The sequence below is a fragment of the Eupeodes corollae genome, chromosome X (assembly GCF_945859685.1).
Source record: "Eupeodes corollae chromosome X, idEupCoro1.1, whole genome shotgun sequence".
In the NCBI taxonomy this organism is placed as follows: Eukaryota; Metazoa; Arthropoda; class Insecta; order Diptera; family Syrphidae; genus Eupeodes; species Eupeodes corollae.
This window is the reverse complement of record NC_079150.1, coordinates 4552967-4577129: the sequence shown is the minus strand read 5'-3', so window position 1 is coordinate 4577129 and position 24163 is coordinate 4552967. Positions and strand designations below refer to the sequence as shown.

The 24163-nt window shown below is 30.6% G+C and overlaps 1 protein-coding gene across 7 annotated transcripts in view; it reads right to left on the bottom strand.

The window, feature by feature from the left end:
- The window catches only part of LOC129953255 (ephrin type-B receptor 1-B), a 42525-nt gene that overhangs the window by 16860 nt on the left and 1502 nt on the right, over positions 1 to 24163 (bottom strand). For 6 of the 7 annotated variants that reach the window (XM_056066243.1, XM_056066246.1, XM_056066242.1 and 3 more), the window contains exon 2: positions 4865 to 5478. In XM_056066243.1, coding sequence (XP_055922218.1) covers positions 4865 to 4946 — 82 coding nt within the window. In that variant the 5' untranslated portion in view covers positions 4947 to 5478. Of the gene's footprint in view, positions 1 to 4864; positions 5479 to 13829; positions 13949 to 24163 lie in introns of those variants that run through there. The other variant, XM_056066244.1, reaches the window with a different exon arrangement.

Genomic DNA, 24163 nt, shown 5'->3' with positions numbered 1-24163 from the left:
AAATTGATATCAAATTGTCCAGTATTTTGCATTTCACTATTTTTAATTTTTCTTTGCAAAAAGTTTCAAGTTGGATCCTTGTTGTCTAGCTCAACTGTACGTCTGTAGTGTATTCAATATTTGTATGTACATTCACAAAACTAGAACATAAAATAATAGTCTAGGATAATTAAATGGGCATATCAATTTTGTTTAATGATCCAATCCGGTGAACCAGGGTGTAAATCTAAAAGTCTGGTTAAGTGAGGTTTAAATTTATTAAAAAATAGAAATTAATGCCTATCAATTAATTAAATTAAACAAAACAAAAAGTCGTTTTACCATCAACCGCTATCATTCAAAACTTTGTTGTATTTAACCATCATACAAAATCTATCACAAAAAAATGTTGACGAATTGGTGTCAATATTTTAGTTTCAACTAAGCCATATATAATACGAATAAGCCCTACGGAACCTATGATAAGACCGAACATAAATTGAAACGTGTGCTCAAATAAACTGAAATAATGATTTGATTTAATACAATTTTGAATCAAAAAGGAAAGAAACTAAATAAACAATCCTCGTAGTTTTTATTAACACATCCTAATTAATGGATTTCAGCTGATTAAAATTATTTATAATATATTTAAAATAAAATTTTAATTTTTAAATGTTATTGACCTCTTTATTTCTACTCTCAGCTATTAACAATTTTTTCGATAACGAAAAAAAAACCTAGATACTAATAATGCAAACCGAGGGCCGTTGAAATTGTAAGTGTTACTTCTTTTTTCTATGTATCTTTGTTTCAAAGACCACTTAATGCTTGCTTAAGGTTTCATTTTATTTTTTTCCCGTCCAATAACAGTAGAAGAGAAGGGACATTATTATTCACCGATTAAAAATGAAAACAGTTTGGAAAGCACTTTATCTGAAAAGATGTACCTATGCATACTTACGTGCACAAAAAATAAAATAAAACCCAAATCCTAGTTCAATGATCGTAGAGGTGAATGCTTTTTTGAAGTGACATTTTGTATAGTGGGGTTGTGTGAATTAAAACGCGCATATCCCAACAGGGCAACACAGTGGTGTGTAGTGAACATTTTATTTAAAAAGCAAAATATATAAAAAAATATTATTTTGCTCCACCCATATATAAAAAACATCATTAAGGAAAAATAGAAATTTTAGGGGGACCATTTAAAAAGAATACAAAATAAAAACACATCTTGGTGTGAATTTTTCCATTATCATGAGTAGGGTTTAAAAAACTTATTCAGAACTCTTGAAGTTTTGGTTTTTTAAACAAAAATAAAAAAAGTTCTTAGATTTTTTTTAAATAACATTTTTCTCGTTCAATGTCCTAAACATAAACGTGATTTTATTAAAAACTAAAACAGAGTGATTCAAAGTATTTTTTTTGTTTTTTAAAAGTCCAAAAAAAGTATTCTGCAAAAATTCAGATTTTTAAAGTCTTGCTTATTTTATTCGGTTTAGCAAAATTTTGCTTTTAATACGATAAAATGACAGCAATTTATTTTGATAAAAACATTTTATTTTGAATCAACGTTTATTAAGAAAACAAAACAAACAGTTTTAAGGTCCCACTAAATAGTTACTAGCTTTTAATTGCATGATTGTACTCATACATATGTACATGCAGAAAACATCAAGACTTAATTTGTATAGTCGCAAACATTTACTACTTGTTTCTGTGAACATATCAACAATCGGTTGCAGTTTCGTAAATTGCAAGAGAAAAAAATACTAAAAATCATAGTAAAGTTGTGCGTTTTTTAACTTTGGATTTATGTGACACCCTGTATTAAAAAAAATAAATTGGGTGGCGCAACAGTCCGTTTGAGAACTAGGGTCTAGTGACTGACAAATCTCAACCATTCCTGTGTGCGAGTACTTTGTCAGGGATGGAAGGGACCTACAGTTTTAAGCCGAATCCGAACGGCAAATTTGAGAAAGCACTTTTCATGACCAGAATTACTCTTGGAGAATTTGTCAATTCCTCGCAAGAGGCAGTTCCCGTGAAAAAAAAAAACTTTAGATGGCATAGGCAGGGATCGAACCCAAGACCTCTCGCATGACAGCCCAACACACGAACCATCATGCCACGGGTACTAAACCCTGTATTACTTTAATTAAAATATAATTTTCGAAAATATCAATCTCAACATGATGTGGTACTGTACTCTTATTTTTTTAAGTTGCATATGTTATAATTTTCATCTTGTACGAGTAAGTGTTAATTTCCAAACAAAGTAAATTTAAAAGTCACTTTACATTGTAATAGTATTTATTCAAAAGATGCTTATGCAATTGAAAAAAAGCAACAGCCTATTTATTGAAAAAGTTTCAATTCCTGTTAACTACTGAAATGAGATGAGAGCTCGGAAAAAAGGATATTGGAGACGATCTGAAACAAAAAGCCGGCTCTTGTCTGTCCGTGCCTTTTTCTTTTATTTGCTTCCGTACATTCGGCTAGCTTTTCTGTGGTCCATATCTCAAGAACCAGTACTGATATCGACTTCAAACAATTTTTGTTATACAGATAATGATGCGGAAATGGCGCTCAAAAAAATTTAAAGGTATCATTATCAATTGTTTCGCAGTGCTTTTTAAAAGCACTGCCATGTAGCTTCTTTAAAAAAGCGAGTTCGATTATACCAACCTGAAAAATCTATGTTTTGAATATATGTATGCTGAATTTAAGGGATAACAAATGTATATTTTAGAATGCACACATACTCAATTTAGTACCTCAGGTCCAAGATTCCGAATCTGTTTTCGTTTTGTGTAAAAACCGATTAAAAGGCAAAAGCTTAATTGTTAAAAAGGCGACAAAGACCAAGACATCTTCTTAGTTAATTCTTGATGTTTATATGAATAAGTAGTCTTAAAGTCATTTGATCTTATTTCTTGCGCTACTTACTTTATGATTTCACTTCCCGCATTGCTAAAGATGCAGTTTGGTTTATGTAACCTTGGATTAATTTTCTCAACAGGTTTGAAATGGTTTAAAGAACTTAAGGACAACTCAAAAAAACTAAAGGGCTATGAAATGCGGTTTTTAAATGAGCAATCATTGGAGACATGAAAGAAAAAGATATTCCACATTTAGAGCCAAACCAAATGTTTGCTCCAAGTTTCATTGTTTTAACCGAAATGTGGTTATATTGTATGCGAATATTTACAAAACTGCAGATTGATTATTTGATGCATTATGCTTCTGCAATCTTCAGCTTAAAGCCCGAGTAGCTATTAGTTTTTAGTATTTCCATGTGTTATTATATCCAGTGTTCATATTTGTTCATGTTTTTTTTTTAAATATAATACGATTACTAACGAAACGTAGTTAAATATTTGAACAAAATTGTACCAACCTACGTCCGTACCATTTTGTAAATACAAGTTTTCTAAGACTTTTAAGCAATGCACTTGATTCTAACTGATTTTTAATAGTTACAATTTTAATAACCATAGTACCAAACATAGATATATCTGAATTTGATACTAATTATGAAAATGGAGTTTTAAGCAATTCACAATGTTGACCAAGGGTTACCATCTTTATAATTTTATTTATCAATGTTTATATTTCTGTTGTTAACATTAATGTTTTAATGAACAAATAAAAAGTTTCAAGTGATTTAAGAGAACAACTTTTAATTGTTGGACGGATCCACATGTACACAGCTTTATTGAGGGTACCGTTTAAGTTACGAACCCGTGAATTAGCCTCCAGGATCGTGCTATTTAACGCCGCTTGACTATTTTCTGTGGGGATATGCGAAACGGTTGACCACTTGAAGACAACATTAGACGCGTTATTTTCAATATTATGGAAAAAGTCATAGAAGATTGGATCTAGATGAGGCTACGTCCGAGACAGCCGTTGCGGTCATATGCCAGAAATCATATTTAAATTATCTTCAAAATAAAATTTCATATTAACTCAAAAAAGGAGTGTCTTTGTGTTATTCAATTTTAAAGTTATAGACCTTTAAATAACACCCTTTATTCTCGACGTCATAAGTATCAGACCTGCTTTGTACTTCATGTGTATGTTTTGACCTGAAGTATGGTTTTATGTGTGTTACTCACACCCTTATAACTTTGCAATCTAATGCGGGCTACGCGCCACCGCCCCCGTTAGAACAAGATTTTTTTAAACAAATGAGTCATTGATCTTGATTTCATATAAATTTAAATCCATTGTTTCGCCATCCTTCTTTCTTTTGATCCAAGACAGCAATTTTACCAGGCCATGCAAAATCCTAAATACTTAAAGAATTCTACTTGTTTTACACATTGTTAAATAAAATAAAAGACCTTGAAATAGGGGGAGATTTAAAGATAGGTCAGACTTCAATTTTATGCCTATCTCCTTGAACGCAATTTTCTCCAATAATGTAGTGATGTGTATTCAATAGGTAAATTTGTTTTTAATAAAAGGGATAAATATTTTTTTGTATTAACATGAATTATCAATTTTATCTGCGTGGTTTATTTTCTTCCAAGGTATTGTCGCATATCGCCTCATTGAAAAAATATATATTCATTAACATTAGCTTATTAATTTTGAATTTTCTGCTATATTAAGTTTATGCAATGTACAACAACAACCGTAGACATATAACCTGTATCAGTGCAGGACTAACTGATCCTTGGCCCGGAATGTCGATGCGCGGTGGCCGTTTTCCTTATTAGATTACTTAGCATTGGCTCATACTCCACCCAAAAGTAGTAGTAGCAGTGATTGATATTTAAAAATACTCTAAGTGATTAATATTATTGAGTATCGAATAGAAAAGGACCTTTTCGCCCACTTCAATCTAAACATATAAAACAATTAAATAACTTACCCTGATCGGCATTTAAGTAATGAATAGTTAGCAATAGACAAACACTGGTTACTAGTATCCGCAATCTTACGTTGCTTTCCATTTTCTATTTTTTATGCAGCAAATTGTTTGTGTATGATTTTCTGTTTTTTAGTTATGGTATTATTTTTAATTGAACACTTTTGATGTTTTTATTTTACAAAAAAAAGCATAAACATGAACAAAATACTCATAAACTAAAAAAAATGTATAAGTTTAAAGAAGAACTTGTTATGCTCTTTTTATTTTTTTGTTAATTAGATTTTAACACCAAAATTCAATTGGTTTTTATATTTCTTTCAAACGTCATTTTTATTTTTATTTGAAAAAACACCGTCCCGATGTATCAGCAAATTTTATTTCAAGAAACATTTTACTGATTTGTAATTTGTTCTTTGATTTGGTTTTGTTTTATTATTAAAATTGTACTAGTCACGAATTTGATTTAATTATTAAAGAATTTTTATAAATGCTGATAAAATTATTTTCATTGTGCTGTTGGAACGTTTTTGGTTTTTTGAAAGAAACAACATTTTTTAAGCCTTCTTCAGATATTTTTTTTCATGGTTGATGTCGTTTCTACTTTTTACGGCTTTCTGAAAAAAAAAAACAATAACATAAATATAAAATTAGTTATCTTTGTTAATGTATGTAATAATTATTATTAATTAATCAATATGAAGGAAAGTAGTAGAAATACTGAGATTCGAAAGAATGAATTTTTTTCAGACCATGTCTAAATCATAATAAAAACAAATTATTTATGGGAATTATTAACCTTTCTTACTTTTTATCTGAAATAAATACAGTGTTTGGCAAAACTAAAGCTACTTAATTTTTTGTTTGTATTTTTGGTGTATATTTTTACGTTGATAAAAAAATAATTTTAATTCTAGAATTTTAAACTTATACGTGTTTAAAATCAAATGACTAAGTTGACTGTCTACCTCAAAAGATTTAAAATAGGTCCTTTCATAGGCAGTTTACGATTTTTTTTCTTTATATTGCACGAGCACTCAAGGGGATACGAATACCCTTATAATGATTATACACAGCGCGAGTAATTAGGAAGGGAGGATATGATTTGAAGGAGATACCGATGCACATTGGGTTTGAACGCCTGAACATTGTAATAATATTGAGTCTAGTAAAGCATTCCACATGCCTGTAGTGCGACAAAAAAAAAGAATCTCTGTATTTTACAGTACGACCGAAATTGGGCCCAAGGACAATCTGATGGGCATTCCTAAAAAAACGAGTATTACGATTGAATTTTTTGAGGGGAGGAATGCAACTGGCTATTTCATTAGAGCTTTGCTTCTGGAAGTAGCGAGAAACATAAAACCTTACGACGGTGCTCGAGGGATGCAAAACTATTGATTAGAAAACGGTCACCTATAATTTTTAGAACTTTCTTTTGAATGCTGTCCAAGAGACTCAAGTGGGAATTGTACTCAAGTTTTGGACGAATATAAGCTTTATAAGTTATAGCCAGATCAGACGTGTTACAAAACTTTTTGCATCGTCGGAGAAAACCTAAACACTTAGCAGCATTTTTGGCGATGTCAAATATGTGAATGAACCACTCCACAACAAGTGGTTGGTAATGCACATACTTAGGAATGATAGCCGTTCAGTCTCCTCGATGCAATAACCACTCATGGATAGTGGGATTGAGATAGGGTTACGCTTTTGCGACATTAAATAGCATTGAGTTTTCTAAGCATTAAATTCCACGCGGCTTTTGATTCTCCATTGTACAAATGTATAATGCTATCAAGATCAGAATTTAATGAGCTTATCATACGATAGTGGGTTAGAAGTTTCAGACAAAAGATCATTTAGAAAATAAGGAAGAGCGTTGGAGACCAAACAAAATATAAAACTTTAAGTTATTTCGAAAATAAGGAAATCGCAGGCAATTGTGGGCTCCAAAATTTTGAGGATTGTCTCTTAAAACGTCTACAAAAATTATACAGAAATTCGGAGTCGCTGACTGCAAGTTTATGAGCATTAACTCCCATTTTTGGTTGCAATTCTTGAAGTGCAAAAACTTGAGTTTATATATGTATTTGTTGTATGATTTTGCCGAATCAGTGAGACAACGGTCAGGCGTCTGTAGCAAACGATCCAAATCAGTTAATTTCACGCTTTTCTCAAGAATTGGGCATCGCCCAGACCAAATTTGTGGGTATTTTCCCAAAGCATCTTGATATTAAAATTTTATTAGTAACTTAAAGTTTTTGTCACGGCTAGACACTAAATCCTTCAAATCAAGAAATTGACATACAAATTACAACATTCAGTTCACTTTGATGTCGACAAAAACATAACTAAAAATTAAATTTTAAAAACCCATGCAATACATTTCCGTCTTAAATGCAACAAAAAAAATATTTTGATCACAGAATAGTAAGACGAGAAAGTCTAAACCTAATTAGAAATTCAGAATATGTTTCAAATTTACACCCATAAAAGATTAAGCTTACTTAAAAATTAAATGGATGAACCATTTGAAACGACGACCTATGTTATCCGCTTGGGTATATTGTCAAATCCTTATTCGCTTATATTTTTTTTCTTTTTCTAAACCAATAAGGTGACATCTAAAAAAACTAAGGTGATACAAAGTTTGAAGTCGGATTTCAAATAATTTTATAAAAAAAAACCTTTGGAAAAGTATGATTTGATGGCCAGTAATCGTTATCATATTCCCAAGAAATTAGACGAACCTGGAAATAGGAATTTCGAAATTTATTTTGTGTACATTTTCTCTTTGGAGATGATGGTAACTTTTTTTTGTTTTTTAGAAATGAGGCAACGACCTAGTCACTGATGAAGCATCGGTTTCCATCGATCACCGAGGAATCAGTGAGCGCGGTTAGTAGACACATGGAGAACCGTTTCGAAATCTACCGCGTGCTGTTGTCTTCTGTCTTGTGTTGTTATCACCTTATGTAGTCTTAGCCGCTCAAGATGCAAGGTGCTGTGTCTCTACTCTACACTTATGTGCTGAGTAGTATGTAATGTAATGTAATTTTTTAGGAATGGCAATTTTTCTCCCTTATAAATATTTTATTCTTTCAAAAAAGCTAGTTTGATGTTTTTTGACTATTGGTCATTGATTAATTTGTAGCATGGCATTTTAAAAGAATGTGTGTGATTTTTAGGACTTCGTTGTTATATAGATAGACAATTATCGAAGTTTTTAAAATATCAGAGGCTTCTTTTTAGATCACTCTAATTAATTGAACTTTTTCGAATTTGTTTAAAACTCCTGCGGGTGTGTTTGGTAAAAGGAGGTACCCAGAGTGCTATATTCTGTGCTACATATTTATTGAAGACTTTTAGTGACTGATTATAAATAATAAATTGGGTGGCGCAACAGTCCTTTTGAGAACTAAGGCCTAGTGACTGACAACTCTCAACCATTCCTGTGTGCGAGTACTGTTGTCAGGGATGGAAGGGACCTACAGTTTTAAGCCGAATCCGAACGGCAAATTTCAGAAAGCACTTTTCATGACAAGAATTCCTCTTGGAGAATTTGTCAATTCCTCGCAAGAGGCAGTTCCCGTGAAAAAAACTTTAGGTGGCATAGGCAGGGATCGAACCCAAGACCTCTCCATCGCACTAACCATCATGCCACGGGTACTACTAATGACTGATTGCTTGAGAAAATTTAGTATTTCTGATGTTTTAAATTTTAAAGCGGAGAAATCTTTACTGTACTTGTTTATAACCTTTTACTTATTGAAACATTTTCTTATAATTCTTGAGTATAGTTCTCATTAAACTTTTTTTAATTATTTATTATTAAAATCTTATATTATATGGCATTTATTAAAGTTTAATTCTTTTTATTGATTTTTGAGTTTTAAATTAAAATATGTTGCTTTATAAAATGACCTAAGAATTTTAATATTTGTTTCGATATAAATGTTTAACTACAAAAAAATTAAAAAGTTTGTGTTTTCAAAAATTTTAAATTGTTAAAATTATTAATTTTGTTCTCCAAACTTGTTATAAGTTTAGTAAATTATAAATACATTATGTACTTTTCTAAATTATAATCCTATGCATTTGTTTGCATGTTCTTTCAATGATCTTTCAGGCATACAGTACAATTATAGTGTCCTTAATCTTAAGCGATGTATACTGTAAAATGTAACATAACAAGAAGAATACAAATCTGATTAAATTCTTCTGAAACACTAAAACCTAAATACATTTGTTTCACTGTTCGATACTTTAAGCCATGAGATCAGTGGAAGACCTATTGCTTTGAAAGCTGTACTGCTGGTTATTAAGAAACTTTCTGTCTCTGAGGTCCTAAGCTGATAATAAAACATCGTTTTCATGAACTTTTAAAGCAGGGACGTGACTGACTCGAACTAGGAACGAGATTATAAGATTGCGATAGTTAAGAACGCTTACGCAACAATAACGGGTATATTTTGAGGTCGTTTATAACTCCCACAATATGAGCAAGTATAGAATAGTAAAAAATAAAAATATAGAAAGTATAAAATCATTTTATTTATTAAGTAAAGGCGCAGGTATAACATTCGTTGGCAGCGTTTAAATCCTTTGTGTTTTTTTTTTACTTTTACGGTTTTATTGAGTTGGGTTTCAAGTCATGTGTTTTCTTTGGCTTTAATGATTTTAAGCCTGTTGGGGTGAAAATTCGAATTATTTCTCGTATTGCCAAACGATTCTATTAGTTGGTATTTCATTAACTGAAGAGACCAGATACAATGCAATGGTCTCATTTGCCTAGAGGAGATAGGATACTCAGTGTACTTATCAGGGTCAAATATAAATTGTATACATAAATATTAAATCAATCAGGATCGTAGTCCTCGGCTAAAGGGGTATCCTATAGTATGAAGACAGACTGTTTGAAACAGTATGAATTCACGCTGTCAGAAAATTCGATTTTAGCTTACGAATATTACTCTGAAATTCCCGATAATTCCGAAAAAAATTACCACATTAAAAAAAAAATCATTGAATACAATCACTGGATCCTTTTTTTGTATCCTAAAGAGTGATTTTTTAACTATTATCTTTTTGGCAACCCTGACTGGTTTAAACAGCTGACGCACGTTTCGTGTTTGTTTCACTGTCAAACATCTTCAGTTTGGTCTGTAATTTAACCACGAATTGTCTTACAAACGAACACCGCTTGAAAATTATTGAATCTTCTTCCATTTTATTGTCTAAATCGACCCACTGAAGCGGCTATTCGGGCTATTCGGGCTAAATGTCAAACCAAATTTACATTTTTGGACATTTAACCACAAACACGCTTAAGTAGAGCTCGATCTGAAGAAAATATAGCAGTTGCATCGGCCAGTGTTAATGATGACTCTAATCTCGTTCGTTGACTTGCATGACATGTGGTTTCAACAAGACGGTGCCACATGCCACACAGCACGCGCAACAATGGACTTATTGAGAGGCGAGTTCGGTAAACATTTCATTTCACGTTCAGGACCGGTCAATTGGCTGTCTAGATCATGCCTTTAGACAATTTTTTGTGGGGCTTTGTTAAAGCTCATGTCTATACAGAAAAACCCGCTTCAATTGACGCAATGGAAGACAACATTGAAGCATTTATTCGTGAGATACCGGCCGAAATGTTGGAAAAATATGCCGAAATTGGACTAAGCGAATGAACTTTTTGACGCGCAGTCAAGGTCAACATTTGATGAAAAAATCTTCACATATTAAATAATGTGAACCGTACTATCGATTCAAATAAAGATTTCATGGATTTTTCTGAATTGTATGTTTTTTTTTAGAAAAACTTTCCTATAGCTTTTAAAAAATCAAACTCTATAACACGAACTACTAAGACTCAATGTTTCCTGTTTAAACCTTAAGTATTTTCATGAGTTTATAGGTTTTTAAATGCAGGCAGGTTTCGGTTATCATGGAGTCCCTTGTAGTTTGCGGAGGCGGGCATTATCAATTGATTCACCATAATATTTTTGTTGGATACTCTGCATTTAAGTTCCTATATGTCAGAAATGAAAAGTTTGTTACTTTCGTGTTTGGTAGATTTTTAATATGAAACAAATTAAAGTTAATAGAATGGATTTATCAAATTCAAAAATATTGCTGTGATGTATGTTTTCCTCTCTGACATTTTAATCCAATCGAAAAAAAGAAAGCTTTTTTATTTGAAAGTCTTAGGATTTTTTTAAATTCATCAAAATCCAAAACGGAAAGGCATTCATGGTGATGGATCCAATTTTTTCCCAAAACCATATCAACAAATATGTGCGCAATTTAGCGGATGTATGCTGTGATCTTTATAAGGCAATTAATAACAGCAACAATGATATTATTCTTTGAAATGGTTGACCACGGTGTACTTTTATATAAGCTACTCAAAATAGGTTTCATGGAAATAATATCTGATTGACTTGAGATTATGATCTCATTTAGATTTTAAAGCAAATGGTATATCAAATTATATTCTGATTTTGAAAAACGATCCTCTGAAAGGTTCTGTGCTTGGTAAAAAATGTTGCTAAATCTACTTTAATTAAATATTTCTTCAGTATTTAAAATGTATATAAATCTTATTACTCCAATGAAGTAATCATTGAACCATTTTACTCCTAAAAACTATTATTTATTACGAAATTGCAGACTCAGCATATGCTTTAATACGGGTTAGTACATTGGAGAGATGTTCGCATGAAAAATTTTGAACCTATTTTGATTGCCAACAGTAAAAATAAAAAAATCGTGAGACCACAAAGTATTGCAATTAAAGTATAGCTCCAAGAGTTCTTTAAGAATCACGATATTCCATCATCATCATCAGCACAACCTTTACAAAACAAAAATTCGCTTTTAAAATATTTACGCCAAATATACCTATAACCTTAGTCCGTATTAAAATAATGTTCGTATAATTACTTTTTAGAGAATTAATGAAGTTGCAGAAATTTTTTATTTTAAAATATTTGTTAAGTTTATTATAATTACTGTTATAAATTTGCTATCAATACTTTAACAGAAACACAAAAGCTATCAATCATTAATGATGACTTTTTTCAATGTCTGAAAATAATGATCTGAATCCCAAAGTAAAAATTTAGCTGTCAGCCTAATACAAAAAAAAAAAGTATCAAGTGTACGAGTGCTGTTATCACTGGTCGGTCTAAATTTGTTGTTGGTTTTTAAGGTTTCAAAAACCTAGAAACATAGGCACCAGAGGAAGGTTTGCTCAGCACAACACAATTTTCCTTTTTTTAAGGACCTATAGTTTGGTCTACATTCCTAAAAATAAGTAATTTTTCAAAGTTTAAAAACGAATTCAAAAAAATATAACGGGATTTAATTTCAAAACGACCAGAAAACATTGTGCCCAACATTTTGGTGATTCATATTTTCAAGTATCTTGATGGTTTTCGAGGTTTGCAATTATAAACAAAGAAAGAAAAAAAAAACAAAAATGCAGCGATCTTCAGCTTCATATAATTTAAGATATCTGACTTGAATTCTTGTGGTTGCCTTCGGATTCTGGAAAGAACCAATTCAACAAAAAACCCTAAATAATTACTCGAATATGGTCACACACGCATTTGTCCTGTGGAGTTTATCTGATAGCCTTTTCACACCGAAACCAAAAGCGAGGTTTCAGTAAAAAGTTTTCGAAAACCCGAAAATAGTTCACACTGAACATTTACATCTGTAAGTAAAAGTTTAGTCCTTCTATTATTATTTATTCTGACCAATTCAAATTGAATAATAAATAAAGAAATATTTCGGTTAGACAACACATGGTGAGTACCTGCTGGGGTCAATAGAACCCAGAAACGTATTACTTGGTAACTCTAAAATGTAAAATAAATATGTTCTTCAAAACAAAATCAAGGTTTATCTACGTTCAAAACTCTGGAGTTGTGGACAAACATTTAAAATGTTAAAGTAAAATATTTCTTTTGACAGCAGCCATCAGCTGTTTTGCTTATATTTAAGTGAGCGCTATATGTTTCCAAATTTATGTTCAGTTTCTCTTTGAATTGCTAGTTTTTGACATGTTTTAAATAAAACTTGTTGTTTACGAAAACTTTTGGTTTACGAATAATGTATGGAGAAACTTGAGTTTTCGATGTTGGTTTTTGGACAAGACTGATAATTTCGCGAAAACCGGGTTTTATGGTTGCTGTGAAAAGCCTATAAGATCTTCTAGAACTAAAAATGTATTCTAAGATTGCATAAAAAGGACAAATCTTAAAGTAAATGTTCTTACAAAATTATGTGCATGATTATTTCATGTGTTTTGGGTAGACTTTATTCGTATTATGAATACATTCATTTTGTAAAATATTTGTTTAAAAAATATTTTAAAAAACGATAGCATGTAAAGGGAACTTTTCAGATTAAGTTTGTCAAGAAATAAGTATTTTTCACCATTTCGTATAGCAAAGTGAAAGTTCTAATAAATCAATACTAAATATTTAATTATGCTGTTCTAATGAAAGTAATATTGAAATTTTTCGAAAGACACAAACATATCTTTCATTTGATAAGACTTTCTAGAAAGGAAACAACTTTTATTTTCTGCCGGTGCAGCATCTTCTTATGAGCAAAAGTACAAGCTGTATTTAATACACAGTTAATCGTCAAGGACATCTAATAAAAAAAAATAAACAAAACATATACATAGAAAATGTTAGAATTCAATTGGTTATCTCACTAAACCAAACTTAATGCATTTAAATTGCCACACTTTTAAACTTTGTATTATTAATTTTATAACTCCAAATGAAGATAGCCCAATGTGTAGCTGGCAAGGCATGAGGACTTGTAGAAAGATAATGGTCGAATTCCGTTGTAGTTCACAAAAACCAAAAAAATCAAAAGAATTTATTGTTGATCAAACAATTAAAAGATGCAACAGTAATAACTAATTGCATTACTATACCTTTTTTGACAGCAGGCTAAAAATGTCATAATATCTTTTAAATACAAGCTTAAAGTTAAAATCGGGCACTCAACTTTATCATCAGGTAGGCACATCATCGTCGTGCACATACATAAGATACACTACATAAATGTTTGCATTTTATTATATTTTTTGTTGATATTATTTGTGTTTGTTTTGTTTTTTCTTGCATTGTTTTCACTTATTTCAACTTCTTCGATATTGCACCTTTCTGTGTAGAAAAATCAGCATTTTCGTTTATATTTAAAAATAATATTAGATTTAATTCAATAACAACACCATTTTTATTTGAAACCAGCGAATACCTCTCATTGCACGCGATAAAACGAAAAGACAAATAACTTGCGATAGCATTTTTGCAAAGCATCTTTGTGCTGGCTGCAACCGTTGCTGGTTGTTAATGGGTATAAGAAGACTGCTGGTGCAAGTGATGCAGATGGTGCTACTACTAATGCTGCGCTGCTGTTACAACCACTAAGGCACGCTTCAATCATAATATTTGTCTCCCAAACATCTAAAGAAGAATTTCATCCCAACATGGATGTTGTATTTTAGTTTGTCGCACATCGAATCATCAGTGACAGAGGTTCACTCTGCCTGCATCCATTCATTAAGTTATAGGTACATTTATATTTTTGCAGGTTATCCTGTAGGTTAGTGTTGCCATTTAAACTTGAATTAATGGATAGCATATTCGGAGGGAAGAAAGTTAATTATAAGAACTAAATAGCTACAGGGTTTTATTTAACTAATATCTATGAAAAATTAAATTGCTTGAACTGAAAGATAGTGTACCTGGTATTCCATTTTTTTTATTTAGCTTTCCAGTCAGACAGTTCGAAGATGTAGTGAAAATATAAGAAGTAAATCAAATTCTGCACAAGCAGTAAGACGAATTTGAAACTCTTCACAAAACGGCATTCCGTAAATAAGGAATGTCAGGACATAGAAAACTTGAAATAAGGAAATACAAATTAATAATCTGGCTGACATATTCCATCATTTTTGTGTGAGTAGAAATAGTTCTTAAAATAACTACAGATTATTGTGAGAACATCTTAGAATATTTTGGGATAATATCAACTTACAAGTAAAATCTGTGGAATGTAGATAATTTGTCCATTCTTACTGAGGCCTTATGCATGTCCTTTGCACAAACCCAATAAACTGACTTACACTATATAGATTGAATGTTTAAATTATTGAAATACTATTAAATAGTTTAAAGGTGATATTTCTACAAACCTTGATCTTTTGTTTTTAACATAATGTTCGAGAGCTTTGTGGCTTTTTAGATAAGTTGATGCACCCCCTACAACAAGTGTTAATAGAAAATAATTTGTGTGGCTTTTCGAGTTTCACTTTTATTACAAATTGTTTTACCTTTATGTACGAACGCTAGGCTCATTTCACCTTTTGTTCCAGTGATATTTTGCTATTTTTAAAATCTGTGACTCTCCGTTAAGGTTTATTTAAATAACTTATGCTTTACGTCATTAGTGGAATTTAGTGAACTGGAATCATTTTATTTCCACAATCATATACTATCATGGATGCTCTGGACCAATTGATGGTAAGCTAATAGGTAACCAGTAAGTACCGTGAAAAGTATGTATCAGAATTATTTGACTTGGAACTAACGGCATCATTCATGGTAAGATAAAAAATGACAACATGGAACATGAAATAACTCATAATGACATGGCCAAACAATGCGAGAGGTTAAAAAAAATAGAATCACAAGAAGGACATTAATAAAGCAGTTCAAAATATTGCGAGTTTTCTACACTAGCTAAGCTGATAAAATTAAAATATGTTTCAGCCAAACATATATTATCCAATAAATAATAATTTTGTAAAGTCTGATTTTTTGGATTGAGAACATTTTTAAAATGTTTTCGAAACGACGTTTTGATAATGAGTATGAGTATGAATATTATCTTCATTATCCATTTCTGTCTGTTAGAAATATATAAACTTTTTTTAAATTGGTTTTCAATGAAACAAAAAATTGTACTGATTGTATTTTATGGGAAATACAAATATTTAATAGACTTCCTTTATAATAATCTTGGTTTCAAATTCAAGAGTCATAAATATTTAGCTTAATCCAGAAGTACTTTTACTCATAACAAACAATGAAGCCTTTCACAGGCATTTTGTTTATTTGATACATAGATATGTGCAAATAAATAATAATGATCGTTATATATTTCTATCTTAAATTAATTTTCAAAGATCACTTCTTCACATAAAGCACTGCCTTTATGTGTTTGAGTGTTGCCATACTTATTTTTTTTGGGATTTCATTGAATATTTTCAGAGTTTATTTCCAAATGTAAAAGAAGCTTTTTATACCTTAAATACTATAATGTGTCAAACAGGAGGGTTGCAGGAGGACAGCATCCCCCCACTAACTTACGTCTCTGTTAGTAGTAGTTAGTACTATACTTTAAAAAAAAGAAAATATTGTTTATATATAAATACTAGCGGCTCGGTACGTGCTTCGCTACGTATAAGGAATAGTAATATAAAAAATGATTATTGAGTTCATTTATTCGAACAAAAAATATTTTAAATTGCTAGCTATTTAAAATTCCAAAAAACCCAAATGATTTTTATAATATATATATTATATTTATCAGCAAAGAGTAAAAACTAAAAAAATAAAGAATTGCGTACTCTAGTCTAAAACAGTTGGATAAACAATATTTTTAGTTTTTACATTTTGAGCATGAATAAATAAACAGTAGGGTGTACCGACTCTGGAACAGGCAACATAAAGTTGGCCATGTGAAAAACATGATTCCTCCAAATTGACACCACAAACGTAAAGTGTTTGCCCTTGGGCCTTATTTATGAACACCGCAAATGATAAACGCACAGGATATTGCAATCTTTTGAATTCAAATGGCATATCAGATAGAATTATAAGGATACGCGGTATAAAACACACTTCTCCTTTTGATCTACCAGTTAAGATTGTAGCTTCAATCAAATTTGGCAATAACTTTTTCACTGCCAATCTGGTGTCATTACACAGTTTTGGTGGATTAGTGTTTCGCAATAATATAATCAAAGAACCAATTTCCAGATTCAAGCAATGCGGTGATACCAGCCGGTTGAAACGAATTTAAAAATTCAATTGGATAATTCATTGCCTCATCTTGATTTATAACATTGTAAATTGATTTATAGGTCGTGACTACACTTGGCTGTTTCACTTGAATTTAAAAATTAATGGCATTGATATGAATGTTTTTCGGCGCTTAAATGGTGCATTCTCTCAACCAATCATGATTTCTCTAATTCTGAAGAATATTCAGAAAAACACATTCAATCAACTCATCTATAGATTGTGCAATTGTACAAAAAATTTTCGGTAAAGTGATCAATCCGTTGGTACTGTCGATTGATATTTTTCCATCACCAATTTCTAACAATTGTTTTGATAACTCATGGGCAGTTGCATCATTATGTAGGAGAATACGCATATTAATGTTCAATGTCAATTTTCGTACATGGCTCCAAAGAACTGATGACTTCAAACAGGCATTTATTTCATCAGCAGGAGTTGATCGAGGAATGATAGTCAATGTTTGACGAAAGTCCCCTGACAGCAATATCAGAGCACCATCAAAACAGCTGTTGATTACCGCGTAAGTCTTGCATTGTTCGATTAAATGCTTCTACTAATTTTTTATTCGCCGTTGTGCACTCACCCCATAAAATAATTGACGTTAATTGCAGAACTTTTGACATAGCAGAATTTCTCGAAATATTGCAAGTTAGAGTTTCAATCACCCGTTCATTCAATGGCAATTTTAAAGCAGAGTGTGCGGTCCGACCACCTTCTAATAGTGTAGCAGCAATTCCCGAAGATGCAAGTGCCAATACAATTTTCTATTTCGATCGAATAGTCGCTAAAATCAATGATAGAACGAAAGATATCATTACATTTGGTTGTGCAAATAAACGTATGTAAATCATTAGAATTGAACTAATACTCACGTTACAATTCACAATCAAAAAAATCATGTATCTCACGATTGGTTGCAGTCATACACAACTGTGCTAATGCTTTATTTACAAACGTTAGACACATATTTTCAATTATTATTACAGCTTCGTTGTACATTTCCAAAGTAATCAACCAAACGGGATTTCTTTAAGTATTAGTACAAATTGTTTGTGTATTGGAGTATGGAAAGATGTTGATTTTACACCTTTTCAAAGATTTTTTTAAAATTTTCTTTACGTACAAACCTTCTCTGGATTTCCACGAATAATTCAAGTACAAAATCAGCCAAATCGGTAAAGAAATTGTTGAGTTATAACATTACAACGAAAAGTGGCATTGATTTTTATATATATAGATATAATGCCATTCGATTTTTTAAATTAATTTTGTATGGATGCAATTTTCTAAATAGAAATTAAAATATTTTTACTATGCAGTTATTTAGAGCTTATTGATAAACGTTCTACATTTCAATTTCATAAAAAATGATGACCCGTTTATTATTTTTTGAGAAATACAAAACTTTTTTTTTAATTGAAAGACAAATTTAAAAAAAATATATCGGTTCCGTTTTGGGGAAATTCGAATGTTCGATTTTTGACCAAAAACAATTTGCCACGTTGTAGACAGAAGATGATTATGATAATAAAATTTCGAATACCTCGGAAGGCTTTCATTATTACTAGATTTCAAATTGAAGTTTTCTTACTAATTTATATTAAATTAAAGTTGATTTACATTTAAATCGTTCATGGGAAAACTGAGATATTTGAATTTGAAGTTATTAAGCAGAGCTTTTCAGTTTTTTGATAGATAAAAAAGTTATGAAAATAAAAACATATGAAAAAGGATTGTGTAAGCTTTGAATAAGAAATTTTGCAGTGTACAGATTTTGAGATATGTTGATATTCTAATTCTTTCAAAGTTTTTTTTTTTTGTAGGGAAATATATCTTTTAATAACGTACACCAACGTTACAAAACATAACTTTTTTGAAAATACATTTACCTATATAAATAAGACCAAAAAGACACATACTATAGGTTTAAATACATGATCTCCGATTGAAATGATTATATAATCTTATCGAAGCGTTTGAACACAAAAAGAGAGAAGACTTAATTGATTATTATGATTTAAAAAAATAAAACTGGTACCTATATTGCACCTATAAGTGCTTATGAAATAAACAATTGTTTTATCGGATATTGGACAAACCTTTTAAATGACGAAAACATCTCTAACGAGTTTATAATAATTTATTTACTAGAATAAGATAGTTGTTTGAATAAATACAAATATAAAACTCCCTGTAGAGACCGGGTTGCATACCCGACACTGAAAAATATTCCTCCTGTTATTATAAAACAGTCTAATAAAACTTAAAAAACAAAACACTACACATAACTGGAAACTTGAAAAAACACTTATTTTTAAAAAGCCAACAGATTAAATAACAGTTATAATAGTTATGGTCCAATTTTCCTTATTTCATGTGCTTCAAATAACCTTTTTAAAATCAAATACAAGATAAGATAAATTTATAATTTTGCTTACGATTTTCAACTACATAAAATAATTCTTGTCGAAAAATTTCAAAATGATATTCCCATTATCAAATTGTTTTACCTCTATAAACTAAATATTTAGAGCTTAATCAGACTTGACAGACCATCAGGTTAATTTTTCAAATGTTTTAATAGACATTGTGACATGGTCGGTCTTCCTTAGTAGAAGAACGTTTTCTTAAAGCCAAAGCAAAACTGTACATCAAATTAGCCTTCAGAATGGAATCAGTTATTGATTAAGATGTAAAAACTCTCAAAAAATCTATGTATATGTTACAAGGGTATCCCTTCTACAATACTTTCTTTCGCTAAGTCTATGGATACGAAAAATGTTACTCAGTATGGCCACCGTAGTATATTGAAAACTTTGAAAGGCCCACACATCTTTAAACATCAAATTATTACGCTTCTAAGACATAATGCATAGGCTGCATGGACTTGAAGGTTGCTTCTTTCTGTCTATATGAACTCTTGACAATACATTCGGCCTATTCAAGTCCGAAGCTACGGTTATTTTAATGGCTAGTACTTAACTTCTTCGTGATATGTTCCGATTGTCTGGCGCGATCTAGAATCTGAACAACAGAACCGTCATTTTATGCAAAATAAGGGGTATGTTCAAAATAATGTATGATCAACATACTGTTACTCAAAATTCTGTATTTAAAAATGCTACAAATAATTTGAGAAAGCACTTTTTACGACAAGAATTACTCTTGGAGAATTTGTCAATTCCTCGCAAGAGGCAGTACCCATGAACAAAACTTTAGGTGACACAGGCAAAAATCGAACCCAAGACCTCTCGCATGACAGTCCAACGCACTAACCATCATGCCACGGGTACTACAACAACAATAACATTAACCTATGATAATTCAGAAGTTTTTGAATTCAAAGAAACAGAAACAAAATAAATGGTATCTTATTATTATTTTCTCTTTCTCATATTCTTGTACAATTTTACATAAAATGTTCTTATCATAATCAACAATTGCATACACAATTGCAACAAACTAATTAATCTGTCAAAACATTCACATGTTCGTGCATTTTATTGATGTTTAAAAGAAGCTTTTTAATATTTAAATGGTTGTTGTAGATACAGTCTTTTGATCATACAGCATTTTTAGATGAAGAAATTTGAGAAGTGTTATGAAATGCAATATTTTGAGATACAGTATTTTAAGACAGAGTATTTAAAATTTAGAGTATCTTGAAATACAGAATATTAGCCATACATTATTATGAATATGCAGATCGGCTCTGCAAAATAAGAGTTCACCTTATTAAATATGCCTATGCCGGGATATTTGGAAATGAATAAGCCGATAAATCTGCAAATTCTGCTCATCTTTTTCAAATCGACTCTGTGCCTACCCTGACTAAATCGAACCCAAGACCTCTCGCATGACAGTCCAATGCACTAACCATAATGCCACGGGTACTACAACAACAATAACATTAACCTATGATAATTCAGAAGTCTTTGAATTCAAAGAAACAGAAACAAAATAAATGGTATCTTATTATTATTTTGACTTTCTCATTTTCTTTTACAATTTTACATAAAATGTTCTTATCATAATCAACAATTGCATACACAATTGCAACAAACTAATTAATCTGTCAAAACATTCACATGTTCGTGCATTTTATTGATGTTTAAAAGAAGCTTTTTAATATTTAAATGGTTGTTGTAGATACAGTCTTTTGATCATACAGCATTTTTAGATGAAGAAATTTGAGAAGTGTTATGAAATGCAATATTTTGAGATACAGTACTTTAAGATACAGTATTTAAAATTTAGAGCATCTGGAAATACATAATATTAGCCATACATTATTATGAACATGCAGATCGGCTCTGCTAAATAAGAGTTCACCTTATTAAATATGCCTATGCCGGGATATTTGGAAATGAATAAGCCGATAAATCTGCAAATTATGCTCATCTTTTCCAAATCGGCTCTGTGCCTACCCTGACTAAATGTGACCTATTACGTGAAGTTAATCGAAAAGTTTTGGCAAACAAATAAAATAACTGACGCAAGTCCCAACACTTTTACGGATCTACTGATCCATCGCATCTACCCAACCTTAACTTTTAAACGCATGAATCGCACCAAAACCTATCTGATTACATTAAATGTTTTATTTTAAATTTCATAACCCACAATTTTCACAAAAAACTTCAATTTGATTGAGTGAATTAATGAAAATGACAGTTGTATTTCATTTTGAAAATTATATCAGCGGTCTGCTTTTTTTTCTATTGTCGTTTTTAAACTTGAATATTGTAACGATATGTACAAATACAGTTCAGGAGGTGAATTGAAAATGTTGAACGATGAATAAATTTGTTCAGAAACAGATAGGCCTACTCTCATAAAAATATAATCCTTGTTCCTGAGACCCTCTAAAAAAAACGCAATTGGCGCAAAAGTTACCACACTCTCTACAAAAATTGCCGAAGAAAATTTTCAAATCACAGTTCTTACGTCAAAGTAGCTTCTGCGAATATTTTGAAAGGAATACAGAGTTCTGCAACGGAAAAATGTTTAAGACCAATGAAGTTCCTAATTGTTGAATACTATGAAATGAGTCATGGAGCCGGCACGTAACTTTATTTAAGTTAGAATTATTCTCAAAATTCAGTTTTTTAAGTTTTAGATCAAATGAACAAAAAATAAGTTAAACTGAACTAATTATTAGAATATTTTTCTAATTTTACAATACTTTTTAACTTTTAAAGTAAAAATTAACTTGATGTCTAATTAATTACAAAGGAGACTTATAACAAGAAGTGAATAAAATTCGTACAATTTAAGAAATAGTAATAATATACATTGGACATATTTCAGAAACTACAAAATATGTATTTTAATTTATAAAGGTAAAGGGATCTTAAAAATATTGGAGTGTAAACGATTTAAAAATCTTTAAAGTAGCAAAACTTGTATTCCTTATTTTTAACTAATCTAAAATAAGTTTAAAAATTCTAGGAACTTTCCAAAGATTTGATACTCATACCAAACTACGTGTTTAGAAAATACCAACAAAACTCTATAGGTCAGCCACTCGAGTCTTTAGCAGTCTTCAATATGTTTAGTTCAGCTTTCTTCGTCTTACGCAAAATAAACAATCATCATTAACAATTAAATGAATAATATTTCTTAGCACTATCTTATTTAGATACTTGTACGGAAAGTAAAAAAGGAACTTTTAAAAGCCACTTAAGTATGTTTGTAGCAATAAACAACAGGTTTTTTTTTTAAATATCAATGTTTAAAAGGCAAGATACGACATTAGAGCACTTGATATCGATCGGGAATCGCCCGGGGACTTGGTTTTTACAGGTATTAATTAAACAAGTAGTCGGATATAAGTCAAACAGTGAGTTGTTCGGTCTTTAGAAATATTGTTTATGTTACACATTTACTAAATATTTTTACGGGTGTAATTCAGTATTTAAAATCTCATGTTTTATACAAGTTCATGGTTCATTTAAGCCTATTTTTGTTCACAATTTTTCTTAGATCATTAAGGCCTCATTTGAATTTGAATGGCTCTGTGTGAAGTAGCCTTTTTTTTCAATAAAATCCGTGATGGTTTTAAAAATCTTATATCCTTTTCTTCAATATTCAGTTAAAATATTTATATTATTTCATATATTCTAAAAAAAAAAACCTTTAAAAGTTGTTTCATTTCACCTGTCTTACAAAAATTTAAAAGAAATGCTAAACCATTTTTGCTAAAATGGTTTTCAACAGAAAAAGCCCAAACGGCTTGAAAAGAGGTTTTGTTCTTGTTACGAATCTGTTGTCCAAACAATTCTCGTACCCATATACAGTTTTTGGAAATATATTAAAAAATAATATTTAAAACAGGTATTTTTAAAACTTGAGCAACTAGTTGAAATTAGAGTTTGATTTCAAATCAGCACTAAAAATTAGGTCCAAAACTTTTTTCTAAAACTATTAAGAACTTCATATAGATTCAGATAGACTTATAATTAATAAGAATTTCCAGAAACTAAACGAGATACTAAAATTCTTTAAAATGCATCTAAAAGAGAAAGATTTGTACTTTTCAAAATCATGATACATTTTATTGTTAACAGATATTTTGAGTTTTAACTTAGGCTTAAAAACCCTGTTTATGGTTGTGTTTAGTATATCCTTTAAAAAAATACAACCGTTGTTTGTTGTTTTTAGCATTTTTAAAAAGAGGCACATTTTAAAAAACCTCTGATGTGATAGAAAAATTTAAAGGCAAAATTCGAATTAAGGACATCTTAATCCGAATTTCCTAATTTTGTCGACCATTGTAATATACATAGCAATACTAAAATAGTTACTTCTTGATAATATTCTTACAATTAAAAAAGCTTTTTGCAGATAACTTCCGCAATTTTATTCTAAGCAGAATTTACATATTTCACTGGCAGAGGCCAAAACCTAAACACAAATAACATTTTTTTAACTCGAATACGAGGCTTGTTTTAGAGTGTTTGCAAACCGTTTAAGAACCGCTTTAACTTTGGACAGAAAAAAAACTTGTTTCAAATTCCATGTTTGTCCTTATTATCCTTGAATTTTAAAGTTGACGGCCGACTACTGGAGGTAGCCATCATACCTACCATTATTTATAAATTTCCCCAATAACCGTCAATAGAAAAAACTTCCTAAATTCTGCAAACTGGCTCAAACGTAAAACATACCTATA